At 44.9% G+C, this 26,446-nt stretch overlaps 1 protein-coding gene across 3 annotated transcripts in view; it reads left to right on the top strand.

Moving 5' to 3' along the window:
• ATP10B (ATPase phospholipid transporting 10B (putative)) overlaps window positions 1-26,446 on the top strand; it is a 134,279-nt gene that overhangs the window by 46,137 nt on the left and 61,696 nt on the right. For 2 of the 3 annotated variants that reach the window (XM_068980547.1, XM_068980549.1), the window contains 6 exons: window positions 3,011-3,096; window positions 6,986-7,092; window positions 11,069-11,200; window positions 14,990-15,117; window positions 17,395-17,647; window positions 18,795-19,033. In XM_068980547.1, the coding sequence (XP_068836648.1) occupies window positions 3,011-3,096; window positions 6,986-7,092; window positions 11,069-11,200; window positions 14,990-15,117; window positions 17,395-17,647; window positions 18,795-19,033 (945 nt within the window). The remainder of the gene's footprint in view (window positions 1-3,010; window positions 3,097-6,985; window positions 7,093-11,068; window positions 11,201-14,989; window positions 15,118-17,394; window positions 17,648-18,794; window positions 19,034-26,446) is intronic. The other variant, XM_068980548.1, reaches the window with a different exon arrangement.

Below are 26,446 nucleotides of genomic sequence, written 5' to 3'. Positions count from 1 at the left end.
CTTCACATTCCAGGATGTCTGGCTCTAGGTGAGTGATCACACCATCGTGATTATCTTGGTCGTGAAGATCTTTTTTTGTACAGTTCTGTGTGTTCTTGCCACCTCTTAATATCTTCTGCTTTTGTTAGGTCCATACCATTTCTGTCCTTTATTGAGCCCATCTTTGCATGAAATGTTCCCTTGGTATCTCTAATTTTCTTGAAGAGATCTCTAGTCTTTCCCATTCTGTTGTTTTCCTCTGTTTCTTTGCATTGATCACTGAGGAAGGCTTTCTTATCTCTCCTTGCTATTCTTTGGAACTCTGCATTCAGATGCCTACATCTTTCCTTTTCTCCTCTGCTTTTTGCTTCTCTTCTTTTCAAAGCTCTTTGTAAGGCCTCCCCAGACAGCCATTTTGCTTTCTTGCATTTCTTTTCCTTGGGGATGGTCTTGATCCCTGTCCCCTATACAAGGTCATGGACCTCTGTCCATAGTTTATCAGACACTCTATCAGATCTAGTCCTTTAAATCTATTTCTCACTTCCACTGTATAATCATAAGGGATTTGATTTAGGTCATACCTGAATGGTCTAGTGGTTTTCCCTACTTTCTTCAATTTAAGTCTGAATTTGGCAATAAGGAGTTCATGATCTGAGCCACAGTCAGATCCTGGTCTTGTTTTTGTTGACTGTATAGAGCTTCTCCATCTTTGGCTGCAAAGAACACAATCAATCTGATTTCGGTGTTGACCATCTGGTGATGTCCATGTGTAGAGTCTTCTCTTGTGTTGTTGGAAGAGGATGTTTGCTATGACCAGTGCGTTCTCTTGGCAAAACTCTATTAGCCTTTGCCCTGCTTCATTCCACATTCCAAGGCCAAATTTCCCTGTTACTCCTGGTGTTTCTTGACTTCCTACTTTTGCATTCCAGTCCCCTATAATGAAAAGGACATCTTTTTTGAATGTTAGTTCTAAAAGGTCTTGTAGGTCTTCATAGAACCATTCAACTTCAGCTTCTTCAGCATTACTGGTTGAGGCATACACTTGGATTAGTGTGATACTGAACAGTTTTCCTTGGAAACGAACAGAGATCATTCTGTCATTTTTGAGATTGCATCCAAGTACTGCATTTTGGACTCTTTTGTTGACCATGATGGCTACTCCATTTCTTCTAAGGGATTCCTGCCCCCAGTAGTAGATATAATGGTCATCTGAGTTAAATTCACCCATTCCAGTCCATTTTAGTTTGCTGATTCCTAGAATGTCGACGTTCATTCTTGCCATCTCCTGTTTGACCACTTCCAAATTGCCTTGATTCATGCACCTGACATTCCAGGTTCCTATGCAATATTGCTCTTTACAGCATCGGACCTTGCTTCTATCACCAGTCACATCCACAACTGGGTATTGTTTTTGCTTTGGCTCCATCCCTTCATTCTTTCTGGAGTTATTTCTCCACTGATCTCCAGTAGCATGTTGGGCACCTACTGACCTGGGGAGTTCCTCTTTCAGTATCCTATCGTTTTGCCTTTTCATACTGTTCACGGGATTCTCAAGGCAAGAATACTGAAGTGGTTTGCCATTCCCTTCTCCAGTGGACCACATTCTGTCAGACCTCTCCACCATGACCCGCCCATCTTGGGTGGCCCCACGGGCCTGGCTTAGTTTCATTGAGTTAGACAAGGCTGTGGTCTGTGTGATTAGATTGACTAGTTTTCTGTGATTATGGTTTCATTGTGTCTGCCCTCTGATGCCCTCTCGCAACACCTACCATCTTACTTGGGTTTCTCTTACCTTGGACCTAGGGTATCTCTCCACAGCTGCTCCAGCAAAGCACAGCCACTGCTCCTTACCTTGGACAAGGGGTATCTCCTCACAGCCACCTCTCCTGACCTTGAATGTGGAATAGCTCCTCTAGGCCCTCCTGCGCCCACGCAGCCACTGCTCCTTGGACGGGGGTGGCTCCTCCCGGCCACCGCCCTGTCCTTTGGCGGGGGGTAGCTCCTCCCGGCCGCTGCCCCTGACCTCGGAAGCGGGTAGCTCCTCTCGGCTGCCGCCCCTCGGTCATGGGGTCCTCCCGGCTTCTCCCCCTGACCTCGGACGTGGGGAAGCTCCTCTCTAGAGAGGCGATAATCAAGTTCTTACTTCATAGAAGAATTGTAAGCTGGAAGAAAAAATAGCACTTCTAAAGTTCTCATCACAGCATCTGACAGAAGTAAGAGTCCAGTAAATGCTACTTATTTTGTTTTATAAGCTATTATTTTCACAGCATTTTTGCAACAGCCAACAGTTGAAACCAGGTCAGTGTTCAGTAGTGAAATATGGTGGCATTTATACAATAGGTTTCTATCCTGGTGTTTAAAAAGATGTAGAAAAATGTAATAATGCGTAAAAATGTTCACTGTATATGACCACTAAGTCTCATTTTTGAAATGCATAAACGTGGGTGTGTGTCCACACATAAATGTATGTAGGTGTATGTACATACTTATTTAAACTCTGGAAATTCTAAATACACAAGAACATTGGCTAGCTGTAGGTGGTGTGATTTATAATTTCTTCTTTTTGATCATCTTTTTCTGTACTGCCCAGTTTGGTAGCCACTAACCCCAGGTAGCTGTGTAATTAAAATTAAATAAAAGTTAAAAATCAGTTCCTCAATCATACTACCATATTTCCACAGCCACACGTGATGTGTGGCTTCCACTTTAGACAGTGCAGACATAGAACATGTCCATCATGGCAGTAAGTTCTACGGGGCAACCTGAGTCTAGAGACTGAAATCCAGGCCAGAAAAAAATAGTCAGGGCAGGGCCCTCCCTTGGCCAAGCACTCAAGGTCTCATCTGTATCTACTTCTTCCTCCTTAATGAGGATGTTAGCTGTGTTTTCTAACACATTACAATTATCACGGTGCAACAAAGCGGGGACTACCTTATTTGCAATGGTTCTAACTGTGATTAGCTCTCCCAGTGATCCTATTAAAACGAGATCTCTCTGACTTCATAACCTCACAGCATTCCCTCTCTCACAGGAGGTACAGTTCCAACCAGAACATTTCCACAACACCATCGTGTGTGAGAAGCCCAACGACCACCTCAACAAATTTAAGGGTTATATGTAAGTATTTGCCACCCGTGTGTTGCTTATAAACATTGACTCTGCAGCTAGAAGTTTTGTCTCAAAATGGCCAAACAGATAAGCATCTGGGTCCTAAGAAAGTTTATTTCTTTTTATCTTAAGAAAAGGCTAGAGAAACCTAACTAAATTGAGAAACCTTTTCCAGTCTTTGTTGCTGACGGAGTGACATTTAATTATCTTGCAGGTTTAAATTCACTAATAGTTTTTTCAGAACTCTGTGAAACAGCATCAAAATCGAGACCACACTCTGATTCAGGGAAAGCAAGTATGATTAAATTTAGACCAGATTTCTGAAGGAGCCTTTATTGCACTGTAGGTAAAAATGGGGACTTTGGAGTTTGATAGACCTAGATTCAAAACCAGGCTCTATCGCTTACAAGCTGTGTGACCTTCAGTAAATTAATTAACCCCTCTGGGCCTTCATTGCCACTTCTGTAAAATAAAGATTACATCACAGGAATTTTCTTGTCTGAGAGTTGATCATATATAAAGCATGGAAACAGGCAGAATAGATAGTTCATGGTGTTACTGCTGTTGCAATTACTATTGTTATTATTTCAGTTTTGATTCAGCCTGAGAGTTTTGCTGTAATTTTGCTCCCACATTTGACAACCGGTCTTAATGCAAAAGACCAAAAAAAAGAGCAGTGGTAAAAGATGTGAATAAAGGCCCTATTCAGGGCTTTAAGACTTTCAGAGGACTTTCTCAGAACATCATCTCATTTAATCTGCAAAACAACCCAGGGAAGTGAGAATTCTGATTCCCAGTTTTCAGATGGGGATCTGATGATAAAATTTTTCAGGATTCCCTCAGAGGCATACAGCAGCTACAAGGCAGGGCCAGGACTTCCATCCTGTCTTTTCACTCTAACCCCTGAGTTTTGCATTGTGTGCACACAGACAATGAGCGCAGACACGTTATGGCAGCTTCTCTACCAATAGGCTTGCAATGAGACTTCAGAAATTTTCTCAGGAGGCAGGTGTTAGGGCTTTCCCTCCAACCACTGTTTCCCAGGCCATATTAGATGTCTTGAGGAGCAAGATAAGAGGGGGGAAAAGCAAGAACAATGCAAAAGAAATGGCAGATTTTCAGTGCAAATTACTTTTTAAAAAATTAAAGAGCACAGATGGAGACAGACAGAGAAGGGCGCAAGTTCCTGGAGGAGAAGAGGATTCATAGCAGGCATCTGGCAAAGTGGAGCTTGCCACCTGCCTGGGCAAGAAGTCCTCCCCTCATGCACAAGTTTTATGGATTTGGTTCATCCCAAGGCTCCCATGCCTTGAGTCATTCTCCATCCTCTTGAAGAACAGCCTCATTGCTGGGTTTCTATTTGTAATCCTTTCTCCCTAAAACAGCTCATGCCAGCAGCCAGCCTTTCTAAGCTTCAGCCTGGGCTCTTCTCAGAGAGAACTTTCCCAGCTCCATTCAACCCCCAGAACCTCCTCTTCCTGGTCACTGCCTCTAAAGGCAACTTCCCCCACCTGCCCAGGGCTCCTGGGTGAGCCTGGAAAGTCCAGTTGGTCAGTCTAGCAGCCAGCCCATGGGATGCTGGCAAGTTCTCCACCATGCTCCCACATCTCTGCTGAGGCCCACCACCCACAGATGATCTAAGCTCTCTTGCTGAACAAACCACAGGTCTGATGCCTCCAGGTGTCCAGAAGCTTCTTTGGGCCTCCTTAATGTAGGAACTCTCTTGGGGCTACCCAAGCTGGCTAGAAACTGAGTAGTTTTTAATGCTTTGAATATTAGGAATGTCAGATTTGATGATGCAATTTTTAAGCAATAAGATCAGTCCAAAGCAGTGGTTCTCAAACCCCTTTCCCTCCTCTATCAGAGGACCTTTATGGTGTCTGACACGTCGTTGATTATCACAACTGAGACGAGGTGCTGAAGGCATCTGGTGGGTAGGGATCAGAGATGCTGCTCAGCATCCTATAAGGCACAGAACAGACCCACAACAAAGACTAATCCCACCCAAATAGTCAGTAGTATCAAGGTGGAGAAATACTGCCATGAGTCAGTTAAATAAAGCATCCCTGTAAACAGTGCACTAAATAGAAGGGCTATGAGATCTCAGTCCCTTTGTACTGAAAAAGGAACATTATGACCGGGAGACAAGGAAGATGCTGTCATAGCTTATCACCTTAGAGCATCATAAAAATGCCCTTTAAACCACTAGCTACTAACAGTGAATCATTCAATATTCTATCTGCATCAGCTCCCTCCATAAGGACAGGTGGGTCTTCAACTTCAGCCATTCTCAGAGCACCTTTATGATCTGTATCACACTCATAAACACTATATATTAGAAAATTTTAACTGGCTTAATTTTCTCTTAATTCATTTCAGAAAAAAAAGTTATGTTACTGGCACTATGGGCAACTGGAATCGCTGCTATATATAGCTTGCCATAGATTTATGGCAGTATTACTTTCCATATATAAATTTTATAACAGTAAAATTAGTAAAATGAAATCAAAACTGTTATTTTACTCTAACTACAGACTATTGCCAAAACCTCCTCTGTTAAAAAACTAGATAAATAAGTGCTAGAAAGTATTAATAGAGATAAACTAAGATATTGCCTTGTTAAATTCAAAAGAATTGCAAATGGAAATGACTGATTCTATGTAAATTAATGGGGTGCTACTTTAAGAACTCCAGTGTAGTGAAAATCACATGAGGTTTGGTGTTGGGAACTGGGTTCTCAAGTCCTGGGATGTCCTATGTCCTGGAAGTGTGTCCTTGGAAAGATCTCTCACCCTCTCTGAGTTTCAACTTTCTCATAAGCAAGGATAATCACCCCGCTAACTTCCCAGAGCTGTGAATAGTCAAATAAAATCATGTAAGTAATATAGTTTATAAACACAGTAAAAATTATTCTGAGTGTATTGAGTGGTATTGTAGCATTCTGGAGCCAGACTTCCTGGATTTGAATCCCCTTCTGCCATGTACTATGATTGCCTCAGTTTCCCTATTTTTAAAATGGGTATGAAACATGACCTACCTTCTAAGGTTGTCATGACCATTATTTAATACATAGGAAACATAACTGGACCTAGAGAGATGAAGTATGAAAGAGTTAGAAGGAGAGAAAATCCATTAGGGTTCAGATGATTACTGTTCTGTTCTCCCCAATGTTGTGAGGAAGTTATATTTAAAGTTCCTATAAATGCCAGAGGGGGAGGGCATCAGGACTGAATGAGGACTAGACACCAAGTCAACCCTGGTGTGGGTTGTCTCAGAAGTGTCTAGAGTGCAGTGGGAAATTGTGATGCCTCCTGAGTCTAGAAGAAGGGAAGAACTCTGCGGATCTCCCATTTGAGAAGCTGCCTCCCAGGATGTTGCACAAAGGCAACTGGTCCTCCTGCTGTGAGGTCTGTTTATTTTATGAGGATGGAGCAAGAGAAGGATAGCACAGGAGAGAGGCCAAGAGGGGAGCCTCTGGGCTGCCCTTCCTCATCATCTCATGATAAGAGAGGTGTGTGGGTGCAGACCCAGCAGCTGGTGATAGTGGGTGTGTGAACACTGCCTCAGGGAGCACAGCACCTATCCTTGCAGAGTCAGAAGCCAGGTCCCCCACATTTTGTCCCTAAAACCATTTTGAATCTTCCTCATCGGAGTTCTGACTTTTAGGCCAAATCACATCCTTAGGGATGGGTAATTCCCCTCTAATGGTCCAGTCCGCATTAGGTGTCCTAGGACCAATGAAGTCTTGCATTTAAACATGGGAATTAGTTTCCAAGTTAATATTGCTCTTCTGAAGAAGAGGGAGAAGAGGGATCGTGTTCACTCACCACTTCTGAGACATTAACCAGTGAAAGTGTGGAGATGCCATCAAACCGTTCCTGTCTTTCATCATCTCCAGGGAACATCCCGATCAGACCAGGACAGGCTTTGGCAGTGAGAGTCTTCTGCTTCGAGGCTGCACCATCAGAAACACTGAAGTGGCTGTTGGCATTGTCATCTACACAGGTTATTGTCCCTGGACACTTTCCTACATCCCTGCCCTTTCTCCTCCTTCCTCCAAAACCTCCTCCAAATTCATCTTTAGTTGGTGGGAGCTCACATCTAAGGGTAGAGGCATGTGATTTCCTGTTTCTCAGCTAAGCAAACTGAGGCTGAAATCACAGCAGCTCACTTGGTCCATAGGAGACATAATTCAATTCCGAGTCGCTGTCACTCATCTGGATAACACAGGGAGGGGGGCTCATGCATCCCTAATGGTTTTGTGACACTAACCGTAGGTGGGATGAAGAGCATCTTCTTGAGCTTGAGGAGTAACCTCACCAAACTTAGCAACATCACCATGTTGTGCCTCAGTGTCCTCATCTGTACAGTGGGAATAACATCTGTGTCTGCCTCATAAAGCACTCATGAGAGTACAGTGACCCAGACATAGAAAGCACCCAGTGCCGTGTGTAGCACATGAGGGCACGGTGAGTCTTGGTGGTTGTTTTTGCAGTTGTTTTTATTATAAGCTTTATTCATTTTGTGGATCTCTATATGGTGGTCTGTCTCTTCTTTGCACTTTGATTTTGCTTCCCCTTGAAAAAAGGTAACAGCAGCACTTCTCATAATGAGATTTGGAGGGAGTCTTGGGACGGCTGAACCCCCAGTACCTAGTACCTGGCGCTCCATGGGTGCTCAATACATATCCGTTTTCACTTGAACAACTGCAAACATCTATGGAGGTAACACAGTCTCCCTGGAGTGTCTACCTTCCCTGGAACTCTCCAGAAGAAGTTTCCCTGGCTCTTGCACTCACTGGGACACCTTGTAATATTTTGTTTACTTTTAGTTGGTATGTTTTGGTGCATAGAATCCAAACTTTGTTAGACTTGGAAGAGCACTAACACATCAGTCTACCCTATGACTCCCTTTGGCAGACTGTGAGAGAAAAGTAGGGTTTTTTTTTGAATAGTGTCACAATCTAGCTGGCTTTCCCTAATTTGGGGGAGCAATGTTATATTTGTCAACACAGGTCACTGCTTTCAAGGGTCTTTGACAGTGGAGTTCAGTGCTGTTTGACAGACTTACTAAACACGACCCCTTCAGTAATCCCTGCCCCACCAAAAAACCCTCATAAACATTGAGTTTTCTTCTCTGCCTGAGCAGAAACAAAGCTCTGAGTGGGTGACGAAAGTGGCTTATGAGAGGGAAGACAGAGAGGGAGTTAATCATGGTTCCGGGAGTCAGACTGCCTGGGGCTAAACCAGCCCTAGGCTTCCCTAGAAGCTCAGCTGGTAAAGAATCTGCCTGCAATGCAGGAGACATGAGTTCAGTCCCTGGGTTGGGAAAATCCCCTGGAGAAGGGAACAGCTACCCACTTCAGTATTCTGGCCTGGAGAATTCCATAGACTGTGTAGTCCATACAGTCGCAAAGAGTCGGACATGACTGAGCGACTTTCACACACACTAAACCAGCCCTTGGCTGCAAGTTCCTGAAAAGCTGGTCAAGCTTTCCACACAAAAGGCACTGCTAACCTGTTCTCATAGGACTGTAGGTTTCAAACGAGATGATCTTTGAAAAGGGCTTAACACTAGCCTGGCACACATCAGGATCTCAAAAACTGTGAGCAAAATGGTACTAATGGTGTTAAGTGTTGTCATCTAGAGCAGGGGTTCTCAACCTCAACACTGGTGACCTTTGTCCCAGATTGTTCTTTGTCGGGGGAGTGTTTAGCAGCAGCTCTGGCTTCTGCCAACTAGATGTCATTAGTGCCACCTCCTCAAAGATGATAACCAAAAATTTCTGAAGACTTTGCCAAATGTCCCCTGGGGAACAAAGTCCCCTGTAGAGAATGACTGGTCTGGAGCTGTACTCTCTGCCTTGGTGGTATAGATGGACACAACAGGAGCACCTCAGGATCAAAGCCAATAAAAGCCAAGTCGAGTTTTCCAAGAGGAAGAAATTCCACGTGGAGGTGTATGCTTCTCACTGCAGACATTTATTGAGGCCCTACTGTGTACCAGAAACTAGTTTAGGTACTTTATATGTATCAGTTCATTCCCTTATGCCAGAGCACACAACCATAACATCTCATTTTGCAGATGACGAATTGAGATACAAAAGGATTAATTCCACCAGGGTCACATGTCTCCTGAAATTAATTCCCTCCAGCCCAAGGTCAAGTGCCTGAGAGCCAAGCTCTGTCAGACACTGGAGCCCACATTCTATCCACCACACCATGATGCCTCCCCGATGAGACCACATTTTGCCAAAGGGACAGAAGAGTCTTAGGAAGTGAGGAGTGGGTGAAGGGGGTGGTCCCAGGACCCGTTGTATGGGGTGAGCCCAGGGCAGGCAGGGACCCCAGCTGTGGCAGCCCTTGAACAACTGCAGCGACTGGAGTCTGACATGATGAGCCCAGAGCGTGCTCACTCCTTCGGTTTCACTGCCACTTTAAATCCACAAGGCCACCAGCTCAACAGCATTAAACCACTCGCTGCTAGAGCTGATGTATTGGTTCTCTTTCATTTTGCACAGGAAACATGTGACTGGTGTCTTTTAATTTGTCTTCTGAGGGGTATGGCACAGTAATTAAAATTTAGCAGCCCCAAAGGAAAGGCTCTGTTTAAAGACAAGGCTTAGTTAGACTGTCAGCTCTTAGCTGGGTGACTTGGGTACCAGGGGTCAGTGGAAGGAGAAATAGAGTGGGAATCAGCATCCTGGGTTCTCCACGCGGCTCTGAGGTTCATGTATCCTTTCACTTGGAACAAGTCCCTTCTATGCTTCTGTCATGGGATTCTCCAACTGGAGAAAAGGGGCAAGCGACTGGATAAGATCAGTAGTTTTAAAATTTTATTATTTTTTCTTTGAACAAAATTTTATGCAGAACTCCAAGACAGGAGAGGAGCTGCCCAGAGTTAATGCTGGGGTGGAGGCCTTTGGCCACTACACTCTTGCACAAGCAACAAACACCTTAGCAAAGAAGCAAGCATGAAAATGACTGGCCTCAAGTACAGTGCTGCCACAGGGCCTTGGCAAGCACTGTTCTCCAGCCCAAAGCCCTTTTCTACCAACTTTTCTCTCTCCATTCATGTCTCCTTTAACGTCACCTCCTCTGAGAAACCTTCCATGACCATGCTCTCTAACGGCATCTCTTATTTTGTTAGCCCTTATTTGTAGTTTACTTCATGGGACTTATCACCAACTGTAATGACCTTGTTTGCTTGTGTATTTTCACCAGCATGTGAATCATCTGTCTTAACTACTGTATCCCACCACTAACCCACAACAGCCCCTTTGAGCAAATTAGAAGACAGCCTCCTGTCATTTGCTAGAAATGTGTCCTAAGAGGCTTACAAATTGATGACAGCTACAAAGTGAGGGCTATCTCTTGAGTTGTGTAGGACACAGCCTGTGCACAGGGGCCTAGTCTACGCCCCCTGGCCCCCCATGTCCAGCAGGTAGGAGGTGTTCCGTAAAAACCTGCTGACCAATTGTGTGAGGTCTCTCCAGCTGCTCCCAGAGCCTCCCTATGCCAGGACACATCCAGGTTAGAGAATGAAGCCTCTCTTGTTTTTTTAAGTTTTTTTTTCAGTTGGAGTAGAATTGCTTTTACAGTGTTGTGTTAATTTCTGCTATACAATAACATGAATCAGCCATTTGTATCCACATATATTGTATAATATATCCCCTCCTTGAGCCCCCCCTCACCCCCCCACATCCCACCCCTCTAAGGTCATCACAGAGCACTGAGCCGAGTTCCCTGTGCTGCACAGCAGCTTCCCACTAGCGATCTTGTTTACACACGGTAGTGTATACATATCAATCTTATTCTCCTGTTTCATCCCACCACCACCCCAAGTCCCTTCCCGTGTCCACACATCCATTCTGTCTGTCTGCACTCTGTCCCTGCCCTGCACGGAGGTAAATCTCCTGCGGGAAGAGCCAGAGGCAAATGGGGGGCGGCCAACGACTGACGATCTTATTTCTCCCGCAAAGGCCATGAGACGAAAGCCATGCTGAACAACAGCGGCCCGCGGTACAAACGCAGCCAGATCGAGCGGCGCATGAACAGAGACATCTTCTCCTGCATCGGCATCCTCTTCCTCATGTGCCTCATTGGAGCTGTAGGTATGGAATGTTCTGGAAAGAACAACCCCACAGGCAGCTTCTGTTTCTTTTGTGCCAGTTGCCTCAACACAGAGCCTCAGTTTCCTTATCTACGAAAAGAAGTTAATAAATGAAAGCAAGCCTGCTCTGTATTTAACAGGGGGCCCATTCAGCCAAAAATGCAAGTGACATTGTTCTGAAAGTTGTATGTGCCCTAAATCGTAGGAAGAGCATCTGTTATGTGTCTATTCAGGAAATACTACCTGAACCCAGGCCCCCCCTTACCCAGAGAGGGTAACAGATGAATCAATCACAGGACTGTCCTCAGAGAGCAGGAAGGTCCTCAGAGTCCAGCAGGAACAAGTCCAGCCTGAGAACAGAATCAATAACACCATCTGTCGCATTCAGTGAGGGTGGCACCAGGTACTGTGTTCGTTTCCTAGGGCTGCTGTAAAAGGTTAATGCAAATCGAGTGGTTTAAAAAAACACTAGCTGATTCTGCTACATATCCGGGGTTCAGAAGTCCAAAATCAGTTTCACTGGATTAAGACCAGGGTGCCTGCAGGACTGGCTCCTTCCTGAGACCCTGGGCAGGGAAAGTGGCCCCTTGTCTTTTTGGTTTCTACTGGCTACCTGGGTTTCTGCATTTGTGGCATTGGGGGATTTTCAGGACTTCCAGGTGGCAAAGAATCCGCCTGCCAATGCAGGAGTCGTAGGAGACTCGAGCTCCGTTCCTGGGTCAGGAAGATCCCCTGGAGAAGGAAATGGCTCCAGTATTCTTGCCTGGAGAATCCCACGTACAGAGGAGCCTGAAGGGCTACAGTGCAGAGGGGTCACGAAGAGTCAGACACAACTAAGTGAATGAGCACACACACACACACACGCCTTCGTTTTCAAAGTGCCTTACTTCACATCTCCCTCTCCTTGTCTGTGGGCATATCTCCCTGTGCCTCCTTTTTATAAGGTCATTGGTAATACCATCATCAGGCCCACCCGGATAATCCAGGCTCCTCTTCGCCATCTCAGGGCCCTTCACTCAATCCTGTATGCAAAGCCCATCTGCATATTCACAGGGCCCCCGGGTCGAGTACACAGACGCCTTAGGGGACATCATTCAGCCTGCTGTGGGTGTTATGGGAGCATCAAGGAAGGAAGTCTTGCTGAAGCTTATTCTCACCGGAAGAGGGAGGTGGCAGGGACAGGATGGGGCCGGCAGATGTGAAAGAAAAGAGAGGACGCTTTACCCCAAGGACAGCACAGACAAAGCAGAGCGGCAGGAGGGAAAATCATCCTTTTGCAGAGGAGAGTTTGGCTGTTTGGCAAGAGCAAGGCCAGGAATGGAACCCTGAACAGAAGCAGGCTGAGGCCAGGGTCTACTACAGCAAGTGTAGACCGCTGTGGGAGGAGTGATCCAGAGTTATTTCAGTCGATCCTTGGAGGGTAGGCAGGGCAGTGAGTACGATGCTCATTCTTACTCTCCCCCTCTATGGCTTAACACTAAGGATGGTTCCTGGCACCCTAAAGGAGGCCTTAAAAGAAGCAGGGAGGATCAAATTGAAGGACTTATATGCTGAGTCCAGAGCCCCCTGCTGACTCTGCACCAGGGAGCAGCTGTCTCGTTTGCTCTTCACTTGCTTCTATCAGAAATCGCACCCATCACTGTTGTTATACTTTATTTTTTAGAAACTATTTCTTTTTAATATTTATTTATATGTATTTATTTGACTGTGCCAGGTCTTAGTTGCAGCATGTGGAATCTAGTTCTCTGACCAGGGATCTAACCCAGGCCCCCTGCAATTGGGAGCACAGAATCTTAGACACTGCACCACCAGGGAAGTCCTCATCACTGTTTTTAAAAGACAGCTTCCGAGGCCTAAAGCATTGCTCAGCCCACAAAGTTCTTATGTGTCACCACAGTGAAGACAGTGGGGGTTAGTCTTGTGCATGGCCTGGAGTTTTGAATGAATGCACTTCCCAGGTATATCTCACGGCAGTCCAAGAGTGGCTCAAAGCTGGAAGGGCAGTACCTGAAGCCAGCAAACAAGAAAACCACCCATTGGTTTTCTGGTCCATCTGTGTCCCCAGAGATGCTGCAAAACTCTTGGCTCTGTTTGGGGAAGGATTTTTAGGGACCATCAAACCTGGAAAGGACACTGAAGATCATGTCATTGTGTCTCTAGAGAAAGGAAGCTAATGATTAAAGGGTCACAGAGTTAGACAAGATTTAGGCAAACCAGAAGCAGCTTGGTAGATTGCCCCAAATACGAAATACTTTGAGAAAGTAATGGGGAGGGGCAGGATTCTCTTGTCTGAGAATAACAACTCATAGAGTGACAGGCCTCTGTTGGCACCTAACTAAAGTATAGCTCCTGTAGGAGGTGAGGGCTCCCAGATGAGCACCATTCCAGGGTTATTTATCACACATTTCTTTACCAGGTTTCCCTGGTGGCTCTGCTGATAAAGAATTTGTCTATAATGTGGAAGATCTGGGTTTGATCCCTGGGTTGGGAAAATCCCCTGGAGGAGGAAATGGCAACCACTCCAGTATTCTTGCCTGGAGAATCCCATGGACAGAGGAGCCTGGCAAGAGAACAGCTACCCACTCCAGTATTCTGGCCTGGAGAATTCCAAAGACTGTATAGTCCATGGGGTCACAAAGAGTCGGACACGACTGAGCGACTTTCACTTCACTACTTTAATGTATGAAGATGGAATTTCTTTTTTATTTGTCTGGATTGTCTTCCCCAGGCCTTTCTGATCACCCAGTACCCACCTGGGCTTCAGAATCCTTCTAGGCCTCCTCTTCCAGGCAGCCTGTTCTGATTTCTTTTATGATCTCTAGCTCCTCTGAAAGCCAGTGATCCTTACTCTGTACCATATATTTGGCCCTTAACCTCACATCTATAAGTCTCCTTTATTCTGCTGTGTATGATGGTATTTGGCCCAACCTCTTGGGCAAAGAAGTATCTTAGGGGCAGGGTGGCATCCTTTTTGCCTTCTATTCTCTATAGTTTCTATCCTGGAGCCAAGAGCATTATACACATAGGGTGATCCTGTTCTCACAATAACTCCATGGGGAAGGTACTATTACTAATTGATAGATAAGGATGCTGAGATTCAGAGAGCTCAGAGCCAGTTTCACTTATCAATCTGCACTTGATGGGTGTTGCTATCCCCATTTATAATTAGAGAAACAGAGGGTTCAGTCCGTATCTGAGGCTGTTGCTATGGGCTCTTATAACATTCCAGGATCTAGCTCATGCCAGGTGAGGTCTGTATCTTTACATCAGACTCCATGAGTTGGTAGGGAACTCCTCAAAGACAAGAAGTAGGACCAACTCCTTTTTGAATTAATAAATTTTGGATAAAGAGAGGGAAGGCGAGAGGCAAGGAGGAGTGAGTAAACAGAGTTGATGGAGGGGTGGGTGGGTGGAGGGATGGATTGAGGGATGGATGATTGGATGGGTGGGTGCATGAGGGAGAAAAGAAACAAACTCTAGCCCCCTTTTTCTATTTCCAACTCCTGTATAATAGGACTTAAACAAGATCTAAATAATCACCATGCTAGTTTCCTCTGCTAGGAGGAGAGATTGAAATGTAGGGTATGTGAAAGACCACCTTAGAGCTAAATGAATACATACACAGTGTTATGAATATATAAATGAATATATAACAGTGTTATACAGAACAAGGACATGCTCCTCCAAAGCACTCTGATTTCTGGCAGTAGGTCAGGGATGGGCTGATGTAATTGACCAATTTAAGATTAAGTGGCGATTTTGTCTCATGCTTGGCTTTGCCTCCTCTCAGGTCACGGCCTCTGGAATGGAACCTTCACAGAGCACCCTCCCTTTGACGTGCCAGACGCCAAGGGCAACTACCTTCCCCTTGCTCTTGGGGGCTTCTACATGTTCCTCACCATGATCATCCTGCTCCAGGTAGGAGGTCCTCCCCAATCGGGGCTCAAAAGACCTACAGCCAACACCTATACAACTTTGCAGGAAAAGAAAAAGAAAACTCAGTACTGACCTTGAGAAAGAACTAACTGGACTGAGATGAGGAAACATTTAGTGCTTCTTATGGGTCTTTGAAAGTATTCGTATCTGGTATAATGTCAGGACCAGCCCTGCCTTGAGGAGAGGACCTTGGCCTCAGATAATAACAGAGGGAAATATTTATCAGACTCTTGTATTTAAAAGTAAGATTGCAGCAGAGACCCACGGGTGCCTGTCCTGCTGCCAGATCTAGAACTGGTGCGCCTTCTGACCTGCGAACCACAAAGATAACACAGCGCAAAGGATGACAGAAAACTTTCAAGCCCCAAGCATTCAGAGAAAGAAACACAAGTTAGCGTTTTCATATTTGCTAGACTGAAGAAGAACCAGCACCGTACATAGGAGAAAAGAAGGCAAAAGACAGAGCACCTGTAAGAGAGAGGTAAGAAAGGCCCCTACTTATAGGTGAACACCTACAGTGAGGTATAAAGAGATTTAAAAAAAACCTCAGGCCCAGTAAGAATTACGGTCTATGAAAAGATAGGGGAAGTTGTAGTTTTGTTTTGACAAAACCCCGTCTGTTTGAGATCTTACAGTACTTGAGCATGTTTCTTGGTCCTCCAACTGGCAACTTTTTTCATTCATTAGTTCATTCACTCATGGAGCAAAGTAACCCTTTTTAAATGTGAGGAGGAAGTCATGCTCTTCCTCTGCCCTGAACCTTCTGATGGTTTCATAACCAAAAGTGAAATGAATACAAAGGGAAATACAAAGTTCTGAGGCAACCAACAAGGCCTAAGTGATCTGGGCCCCGCTCCCTCGGGGACCACATCTCTGAGCTGTCTCCCACACACTGGCACACACGCCTGCTGACTCTCACCCCGGCCCTGCAGACACCCAGCTGCTGGCCCGTGCCCTGCCTGGAACATGCCTCCTCCCACAGATAACCTCAGGCTCACACCCTCATTTCTTCAGGTCTCAGCACAAAGGTTGTGGTTTCTGAAATACGCCCTCCCAGCCTTCACTTTTCATTTTATTCTTTTTTTTTCCATGAGATTTGCCACCACTCAATATAGATTTTTTGTTTGTTTACTGGACTGGGAGGTCTTCAAGGCCAGGGCTTTTGTTCTACTCATTACCATTTGAAGGACCTAAAACAGCACTCAGTATGTGTGTGTGTGTGTGTTAGTCGCTCAGTCATGTCTGACTCTTTGCGACCCCATGTCTGTAGCCCACCGGGCTCCTCTATCCATGGAATTCTCCAGGCAAGAATACTGGAGTGGGTTGCCATTTCCTTCTCCAGGGGATCTTCCTGACGCATGGATTGAACACAGGTCTCCTACATTGCAGGCAGATTGTTTACCATCTGAGCTACATCAGTGGGCAGTGATCAACAATAAATCTGAATAGAAAACAGATTTAGGATTACCAAAGGGAAAAGAGAGGGAGAGACATAAATAAGGAGTCTGGGATTAGCAGAAACACACTATCATATATCAGAGAAGGCAATGTCACCCCACTCCAGTACTCTTGCCTGGAAACTCCCATGGATGGAGGAGCCTGGTAGGCTGCAGTCCATGGGGTCCCAAAGAGTCTGACACAACTGAGCGACTTCACTTTCACTTTTCACTTTCATGCATTGGAGAAGGAAATGGCAACCCACTCCAGTGTTCTTGCCTGGAGAATCCCAGGGGTGAGGGAGCCTGGTGGGCTGCCATCTATGGGGTCGCACAGAGTCGGACACAACTGAAGTGACTTAGCAGCAGCAGCAACTATCATATATAAAGCAGATAACAAGAATCTACTGTATAAAGTATTATCAATGTCTTGTAATAAACTGTAATGGAAAAGAACATGAAAAAGTATATACAATGTTATATAGAGAGAATGAAATCACGTTTCTGCACACCTGAACCCACCATGACTCTGTAAATTAACTAGAGCTCCTTACTCCTTCCAGCTCAGTCATTAAACAAGCAGTAGTGAGTGTCTACCCCATATCAAATATTCCTGGCTCAGGAAGGCCTGTTTTCTTCAGATTCTCCTAAGGATCCCAAGGCAGGCATGAGGTCACTGAGCTTTGATTTCTCAGAGAAAACCCACTGCGAGAGCTGACCTGAGCTTTTCATGAAATGCTTTTGCTAATCCATCACTCAGGAAGGTCCTGAGATGGCAGACCAGCCTCTTTTTCTGACACAGTGGGACTCCATCTCCCCACAGATACTGATCCCAATCTCCCTGTACGTGTCCATTGAGCTGGTGAAGCTCGGGCAAGTCTTCTTCCTGCACAACGACCTTGACCTGTATGATGAAGAGACCGACTTGTCCATTCAGTGTCGAGCCCTCAACATCACTGAGGACTTGGGTCAGATCCAGTACATCTTCTCCGACAAGACAGGAACGCTGACCGAGAACAAGATGGTGTTCCGGCGTTGTACCATCATGGGCCACGAGTATTCTCACCAAGAAAATGGTACGAGGGGACTCCTGGGGGCCCCATCCTTCTTATAAAGAAATCACCCCTGCTCTCCTAAGAGAGTGGTGATTAAAACCCATTCTCCTGGCTCTTGCAAAGGCTTAGTGGCTCTGTGGGAAGTAGCTTCCTGTATCCCTGCAGCCTCCTTGTCACAGATCAATGCTGTTCTTATCACTTGTAAACTTTCATTTGTTCCTGAAGGCTATGGGTAATCTCCTGTGTGGTAGCCCTCCAGCTGGTTGATCTTTGTCCTCAGTGGATCTTTGCCTGGTGTAATTGACACAGAGGATTTTTATCTGTCAGGAATGCACTGAGAAGATGTCCAAATTATGTTCCAGTCCTGCAACCAAAGCTTAGGAATTTTTCAGGTTACCTTACCTGACAGGACAGGCCCAGGTGGAAGCGCATGGTGGGATGGGATACAATCAGGAAATGCCCTCCATGCTAACTGACCTCTTGGGGTTCACTGACACAGAGCTTTGCCTTAGGGGATGTGGCTAGGAAATGCCCGGATTGTCATCTTGCATAGACTGAAGGTGGCTGATACAGCTGACTGATCCCCTCAGTTCCTTCCCCCCACAGCACACATGCGCGCGCACACACACACTCCCACACACACACGCACACACACACACCACTTCCTTCATTCTTCATTCTTTTGTGGGAGGGATTAAGAAAGAGAAAAGAGAAGGTACTATAGGCAGTCCGATCCCCTTTGCCACAGTGATAACCAGGTACATGGGAGTTTCTAATCTTAATAATTACAACTACCATTACCAGTACTTAGAGTATGCTTATCACTTTTATATCGTTATATATTAAGTCTTTTATACATACCATTATATCATTAAGTCTTCAAAACAATGAGTTGGATAGTTTTTATAAATCCTAATTGAGGAAGTAGAGGCGTGGGTTATGCGAAGCTCAAAGTCACATAGATAGGAGGTAGGAGGGCCAGGATTTGAACCTGTGTGACCAAGTTGCACCCCACTTTCACCAGTCAGGGTAACCAGCTGTCTGGTATCTAGAGCAGCATAATGTTCTTACACCATGCTCTTTTAGCTTCACCCCCAAAGTCTAGCATCTCCCAACCATGATCTGGCCAAGGTATGACTGATACAATAACCAGATTCCTTTCTTGCAGCTAAGCGACTAGAGACCCCAAAGGAGCTAGACTCAGACAGTGAAGAGTGGACCCAGTACCGGTGCTTGTCCTTCCCAGCCCGAAGGGACCAGGGCCCAGCAGCAATGAGGGGCCAAGGAGGGTCCCAGCCTCTGAGGAGGAGCCAGAGCGCTCGTGTACCCATCCAAGGCCACTCGCGACAGCGGTCTATGGGGCGCTGTGAAATCTCACAGCCCTCTGTGGCCTTCAGCAGCTCCATAGTAAGTGCCTGCCTTTCCCTCTTTGAATTGCAAGTGACCTTTCTTGAGGAGACATATGGGATGGTTCCATGACATGAAAGAGAAGGGTATATAAACCCTGAATTGCTCTCAAAATGGCAGCCCTTGGTCTTGTTTGTAATCTGAATGGGTTTTGTTAGGCATGTACGAGTCTGTTAATTTCAAATGTTCAATGACTTAAAATTGAGAGATTTCGAAATGGAATTAGAAGTCTCCCCACTAAGCCAGTGTTTTCCTGTGGTGATAACTGGTTTGAATTAAGAAGTCCGCGCTCCCCAGGCTGGGTGTGCCATCCTCAGCTCAGCATGTCCCCCACTCCCTCTCTCTATACCCATCCCTGTGCTGAGGCCCAGCAGCAAGTTCACTATGTACATTTTTCTAAAATACAGTTGATAGGAAAGAAAGATATCTGACATGTCCATGTTTCTATAAAGTAGAAAAATGGAAGATGAACCTATAAGGCTTACAGGTTTCAAGAAAAATGGGAGAATGTATTTATTGTGCTAATCAGAGAGTCTTAAGTTGTTATGAAGCAGAGGACATCTCTGTCAAATTTACCCAGTCCACCTCCGTCCCTTAGGCTCACTGCTTGGCTCCTAGGATGTTGAACTTTGCAAATTTGGGGTTTTCTGCTTATGGTCCCTACACATTTGATCCACTGAGAGAGTTACCATTAAACATCTAGGTAGCAGGTGAAGAAACTGAGTTTGTTCCCGAAGATGAGACAGCATGCCCTAGAAGCCAAGGCCAGAGCCACGGCCTCTGACTCCTGTCCCATTGCACTGTCCTCGGCATCAAGCTCTTCCTCTAGAGAACACATCATTCAGGGTCTTCTAAAGTGCTGCATTCAATATGCCAGCAAATTTGGAAAACTCAGCAGTGGCCACAGGACTGGAAAAGGTCCATTTTCATTCCAATCCCAAAGAAAGGCAATGCCAAAGAGTGTTCAAACTACTGTGCAATTGCACTTACCTCACACGCTAGTAAAGTAATGCTCAAAATTCTCCAAGCCAGGCTTCAGCAATACATGAACTTCCAGATGTTCAAGCTGGTTTTAGAAAAGGCAGAGGAACCAGAGATCAAATTGCCAATATCCGCTGGATCATCAAAAAAGCAAGAGAGTTCCAGAAAAACATCTATTTCTGCTTTATTGACTATGCCAAAGCCTTTGACTGTGTGGATCACAATAAATTGTGGAAAATTCTTCAAGAGATGGGAATACCAGACCACCTGACCTGTCTCTTGAGAAACCTATATGTAGGTCAGGAAGCAACAGTTAGAACTGGACATGGAACAACAAAGTGGTTCCAAATAGGAAAAGGAGTATGTCAAGGCTGTATACTGTCACCCTGCTTATTTAACTTCTACGCAGATTACATCATGAGAAACGCTGGGCTGGAAGAAGTACAAGCTGGAATCAAGATTGCCAGGAGAAATATCAATAACCTCAGATATGCAGATGACACCACCCTTATGGCAGAAAGTGAAGAGGAACTAAAAAGCCTCTTGATGAAAGTGAAAGAGGAGAGTGAAAAGTTGGCTTAAAGCTCAACATTCAGAAAACAAAGATCATGGCATCTGGTCCCATCACTTCATGGAAAATAGATGGGGTAACAGTGGAAACAATGTCAGACTTTATTTTTTGGGGCTCCAAAATCACTGCAGATGGTGACTGCAGCCATGAAATTAAAAGATGCTTCCTCCTTGGAAGAAAAGTTATGACCAACCTAGATAGCATATTCAAAAGCAGAGAGATTACTTTGCCAACAAAGGTCCGTCTAGTCAAGGCTATGGTTTCTCCAGTGGTCATGTATGGATGTGCAGAGAAGGCAATGGCACCCCACTCCAGTACCCTTGCCTGGAAAATCCCATGGATGGAGGAGCCTGGTAGGCTGCAGTCCATGAGGTCGCTAAGAGTCGGACATGACTGAGCAACTTCACTTTGACTTTTCACTTTCATGCACTGGAGAAGGAAATGGCAACCCACTCCAGCGTTCTTGCCTGGAGAATCCCAGGGACAGTGGAGCCTGATGGGCTGCCGTCTATGGGGTCGCACAGAGTCGGACACAACTGAAGCGACTTAGTAGCAGTAGCAGCAGCAGCACGTATGGATGTGAGATTTGGACTGTGAAGAAAACTGAGCGCTGAAGAATAGATGCTTTTGAACCATGGTGTTGGAGAAGACTCTTGAGAGTCCCTTGGACTGCAAGGAGATCCAACCAGTCCATTCTGAAGGAGATCAGCCCTGGGATTTCTTTGGAAGAATGATGCTGAAGCTGAAACTCCAGCACTTTGGCCTCATGCGAAGAGCTGACTCATTGGAAAAGACTCTGATGCTGGGAGGGATTGGGGGCAGGAAGAGAAGGGGACGACAGAGGATGAGATGGCTGGATGGCATCACTGACTCGATGGATGTGAGTTTCAGTGAACTCTGGGAGTTGGTGATGGACAGGGAGGCCTGGCGTGCTACAATTCATGGGGTCGCAAAGAGTTGGACACAACTGAGCGACTAAACTGACTGACTGATACTTACAGAGAAAGCCTCAGGGACCCCCTGGTAGCTTGAACAAGACACATATACTCACAGAGGGACCGAAAGTGCTATCATCCTGTTATTAGAAGATTAGATTTTCAAAATGACCATTTTGGTGAATTTCATTTCAGTCTTTTCATTTCCCTCATTATACACACACACATACTCACACACACAAACTCCATGTGTTAACATTTTTTGCAGTCATCATGCACATAAATTATAGCTGCTGCTTTTTTGGATTCTGACATGATATCAAAAGCCTTTTCTACATTGCTACCTAGTATTCATTACCCAGGACTGTGTTTTCTGACTGTGACAAGAAATTCTGTGAGTCTGTATCTTCTGGGTTGTTGTTTATCTAATTTAAGTATGTACAAAGTTAACTCACGTACTTATATACTGCATGTAATAATGTACATTCTGTACATGTATATTATTATGCACATAAACACAACAATAGCAAGCATAAAAAATAGCAATGTGTTAAGACATTTGATACTTACAAACCTACAAGAATAATGATCCAAGGATGACTCTGGGAATATTCTGGTTTTTATTTTTATTTTTGATTTTCCCGAAAGAAGTCACAATAGGATATGCATATTGTCAAGTCTTTCTCTGATTTTATTCCGTCCCCTCTCAATGGAATGCTCTTCCCCCAGCTCTTTACCTAAATGTTTGGACAATGAATTCAGTGAGTTCTCTTTGGGCACGGGGACTAAATCTTGCGCTGCTGGTGTCTTTTGGTTTCTTCCAGTTCTGGATACCACAGGTATCCTGTGTATCTGAGAATGTCTCCTCCAGGAGAAAAAGGAGGCTTTCCTGTGTAGATATCAGTTGGGATACACAGATTCATTGGTCCCTGTTCAGTCTGACAAATTTCAGAGCCCAGGGAAAACTGCGGCCCTGATTCACTCAGTATAACTTTTATTCAGGGCCCTTAGCTGATGGTCACTGAAAGGGACACATGCACCTATGAGCTATTTCCAGCTCTTGAATGTCATCGATTTGCCCTGGCTGGCACATTTGAAGTCCAGTTCTAGCTAAATTCATTCAGGAAGAATAAGGAAATTGACACAGTAATATCCAATTCCTGTTGCCTGGGCAGGGGAAGATGGTAATGTGTTCCTTCTATGAAATGCTAAATTTTCAGACTGAAAATCTGGGGTTAGTCAGTCAATAGCACCTCAGCTATTTGTTTGGGGGGTGTGGGCACCGGGCCTAGAGTCCAGAAACGTGGGCTCCGGTTTCAACTCTGCCGAGGTTTGCTGGGTGGTCTTAAGCAATATGCTCAACCTCTTTCTGTCCCTGTTTCATCTCTCACTGGCTCTTCTAAAAGTCAAAGAATATGACACTTGTGCTGACCACCAAGGTCGCTTCCAGCTGTGAATTAGGCACGTTTGGGGTCACATGCCCCCAGGTGTTCATCTCAGCTCCCCTGTGTATCAGATCTGTGGCTTTGGTCAGTTCACTGGGTGGAAACCTCAATATTCTTACCTCAAGAAAGGATTACTGTTATGCCTCATGAGTTGGTTTTGAGGATTTAATTCTTAAAATACTGTGTTCTAGACAGAGAGATAAGTAATAGAAGTTTTAAATGACATTTTAAAGGAAAGCTGTCTGCCTTGGACAAATGTTCACCTAAGTGATGACAGGGAGAAGAAATGGGAGTTTTCAAAAAATACGTGGCATCCTCCCCCCTGGTATTCTGGACTATTTGGTCTAGGGTGGGGCCTGAGTATTTATATTTTGATTTCTAATGATTCTACTGAGCAGCCACTAAGAACCTCTCTAAGCACACTATCACCCCACTCAGAAATATTCATTTGGTTCAAATAGGTGCCTTCTACAACTTGGGAGGCATTGGCTGAAGGGGGTGATTTAAGCTGCCTTAAAGGGGTCTGATACTAACCTGTATACTCTCTGTGGCTGGAATATCAGATCCTTGAATTTGTCTGTGGAGAACGTCTGTGGCAGCCCCAGGAAGATGCCCTGGCTCCTAGCTCCTGACTCCCACCCCCACCCACTCTTGGCAAACTCTATGCTGTCTCCTCTTCCACCTGCCCATCTGGCATCCAGTCTAGTCGGACAATCTCTTGGCACCAACAGTGCTTTACCTTCCCTTTGTAAACCCAGCCAGAACTTGCCTCTGAAGCCCTAGAGATGCCAGGTCATGGAGGAACACCCAACCGCCTTCAAAGAAGCCCATTGTTGGCCTCCACGGCCCTTTGCTCTAAACTGAAAATAAAATATGCATCAATAATAACCACCACCACAACAAAAGCTTACTTTTTTCTTTTACTACAAAGAACAAGGTAGCATTGGTAATTGTTGTCTAATTGGCTGCCATCATATCTGTGACTTTAGGGTGGGGTAATATATCAATACTTAGGAAAGTAAGGAGTCCTTAGCCAGTATTTAAGAATCCTGGTAGATGGGAAATGAAATACCCTCCCCGCCTACCCCACCCCCACCCCCAGTCTGTGAGCAGCCAAGATTGGAGTACAAAGTCTTTGTTTAGACATGCCACTTGAAATATGTTTTCCAGTCATCAGACCAAACACTATCTTCCTAATCATAAAGTTTTCATCAGGGTGGGTTAGGCTTCATACTTCACCACCTCTCCCTTCTGTGGGCACAGCCTCACCCATCTGTCTGGAAAGAATTCAATGGAGGAAAGTAAAGAAGGCTGTCTTTGGCCCTCTGCCTTCTTTTTTGAAACTTGGTCTTCCTTTCCTTCCTGGGAAGATACTTGTGCCACACTTGTCTGCTCTGGGACAGCCCACATGCGCACACTCCCACAGCAAGGTTAGATAAGAGTCTGGATTTAACTAACCTAGCGTGCAAAATCCTTTAGGAAGTGACATGACTACACAGGGCAATAAATGGATGAGGCCTGTCTCAGCTTAGCTTCCCTTAGCTCCCAGGGTCCCAAATGGGGGCCCACAGCCCCATTCATAAGAACTGGGTCTTACCAGCAAAAGAGACACAGATATAAAGAACAGGCTTTTGGACTCTGTGGGAGAAGGCAAGGGTGGGGTGATTTGAGAGAATAGCATTGAAACATGCATATTACCATATGTGAAATAGATAACCAGTCCAAGTTCAAAGCATGAATCAGGGCACTCAAAGCTGGTGCACTGGGATAACCCAGAGGGGTGGGTTGAGATGGGAGGTGGGAGGAGGGTTCAGGACGGCAGGGGGGATACATGTACACCCGTGGCTGATTTGTGTCAATGTATGGCAAAACCACCACAATCTTGTAAAGTAATTAGCCTCCAATTAAAATAAATAAGGAAATGGCAACCCACTCCAGTATTCTTGCCTGGAAAATTCCATGGACAGAGGAGCCTGGTAGGCTAAAGTCCATGGGGTTGCAAAGAGTTGGACAAGACTGAGCAACTTCACTTTCACTTTTCAAAATAAAGAAAGAACTGGATCTTGCAAGATCAAGGAAACTCCCTTCCTTTAAAAAACAATCATTGAAGTATAGATTTTTGAATTTTATTATTGGAATATAATTGCTTTACAATGTTGTGTTAATTTCAGCTCTATAACAAAGTGAATCAGCTATGTGTGTACATATATCCCCTCCCTCTTGAGCCTCCCTCCCACCCCATCCCTGCCGCATCCTGCCTCTCTCGGAGTCAACACAGAGCACGGGGCTGAGCTCCCATTGTTTTCAGGGAACGCCCACTGGCTCTGTGTTGCCCACGGTAGGGTACGTATGTCAGCGCCTCTCTCAGTGCATCCTACCTCCCTGTCCCTCTAGGTGCCCGCATGTCTGTCCTCTGCATCTGCGTCTCTATTGCTGCCCTACAGAGAGGTTCATCGGTGCCATTTTTCTAGATTCCACATATATTTGTTAATATATGATATTTTTCTCTATGGTGAAGACCAGTTGATTTACAATGTTGTGTTAATTTCTAGTGTGGAGCAGTGATTCATGTATACACATATATATATATATTCTTTTTCACATTTTTTTCCATTTCAGTTCATTACAGAATAATGAATATAGTTCCTTTGCTACACAGTAAGACCTTGTTGTTTATTTCATATATAGTAGTTTGTCTGTGTTAATCCCAAACTCTTAATTTATCCCTCCCTACCCCTCCTTTCCCCTTTGGTGACCGTACATTAGAGTTCTGTACCTGTGAAGCTAACACTGTTATGTAAATAGTTCATTTTTATCACTTTTTTTTTTTTTACTGCATGGTGTATCATATTTTAGATTCTACCTATAAGTGATAACATATGGTATTTGTCTTTCTGTTTCTGACTTACTTTGCTTCATATGCCAATCTCTAGGTCTATCCATGTTGCTGCAAGTGGTGTTCTTTTGTTCTTTTTAATGACTGAGTAGTATTCCATTTACACCACATCTTTATCCATTCATCTGTCAGTGGGTATTTAGGTTGCTTCCATGTTTTGTCTATTGTAAACAGTGTTGCTATAAACATCGGGGTGCATGTATCTTTTTGAATTAGTTTTCTCAGGATATATGCCCAAAAGTGGGATTACTGGATCACTTGGCAACAGTATTTTTAATTTTTAAAGGAACCTCCATACTGTTTTCCATAGTGGCTGCACCAACTTACATTTCCACCAACAGGTAGGAGGGTTCCCTTCTCTCTGCACCCTCTCCAGCCTTTGTTACTTGTAGTCTTTTTAATGATGGCCCTTCTGACTGGTGTGAGGTGATAGCTTATTATAGTTTTGGCTTGTATGTCTCTAATAATTAGTGTCTTTGAGCATATTTTCATGTGCTTATTGGCCATCTTAATGTCTTTGGAGAAATGTCTTTTTAAGTCTTCTGCCCATTTTTTGATTGGATTGTTTCTTTTTTGTTGTACAAA

This window comes from Capricornis sumatraensis, chromosome 9, assembly GCF_032405125.1.
Source record: "Capricornis sumatraensis isolate serow.1 chromosome 9, serow.2, whole genome shotgun sequence".
Classification (NCBI taxonomy): domain Eukaryota; kingdom Metazoa; phylum Chordata; class Mammalia; order Artiodactyla; family Bovidae; genus Capricornis; species Capricornis sumatraensis.
The sequence above is the reverse complement of the archived record's forward strand: the minus strand, read 5'-3'. Positions and strand labels throughout refer to the sequence as shown.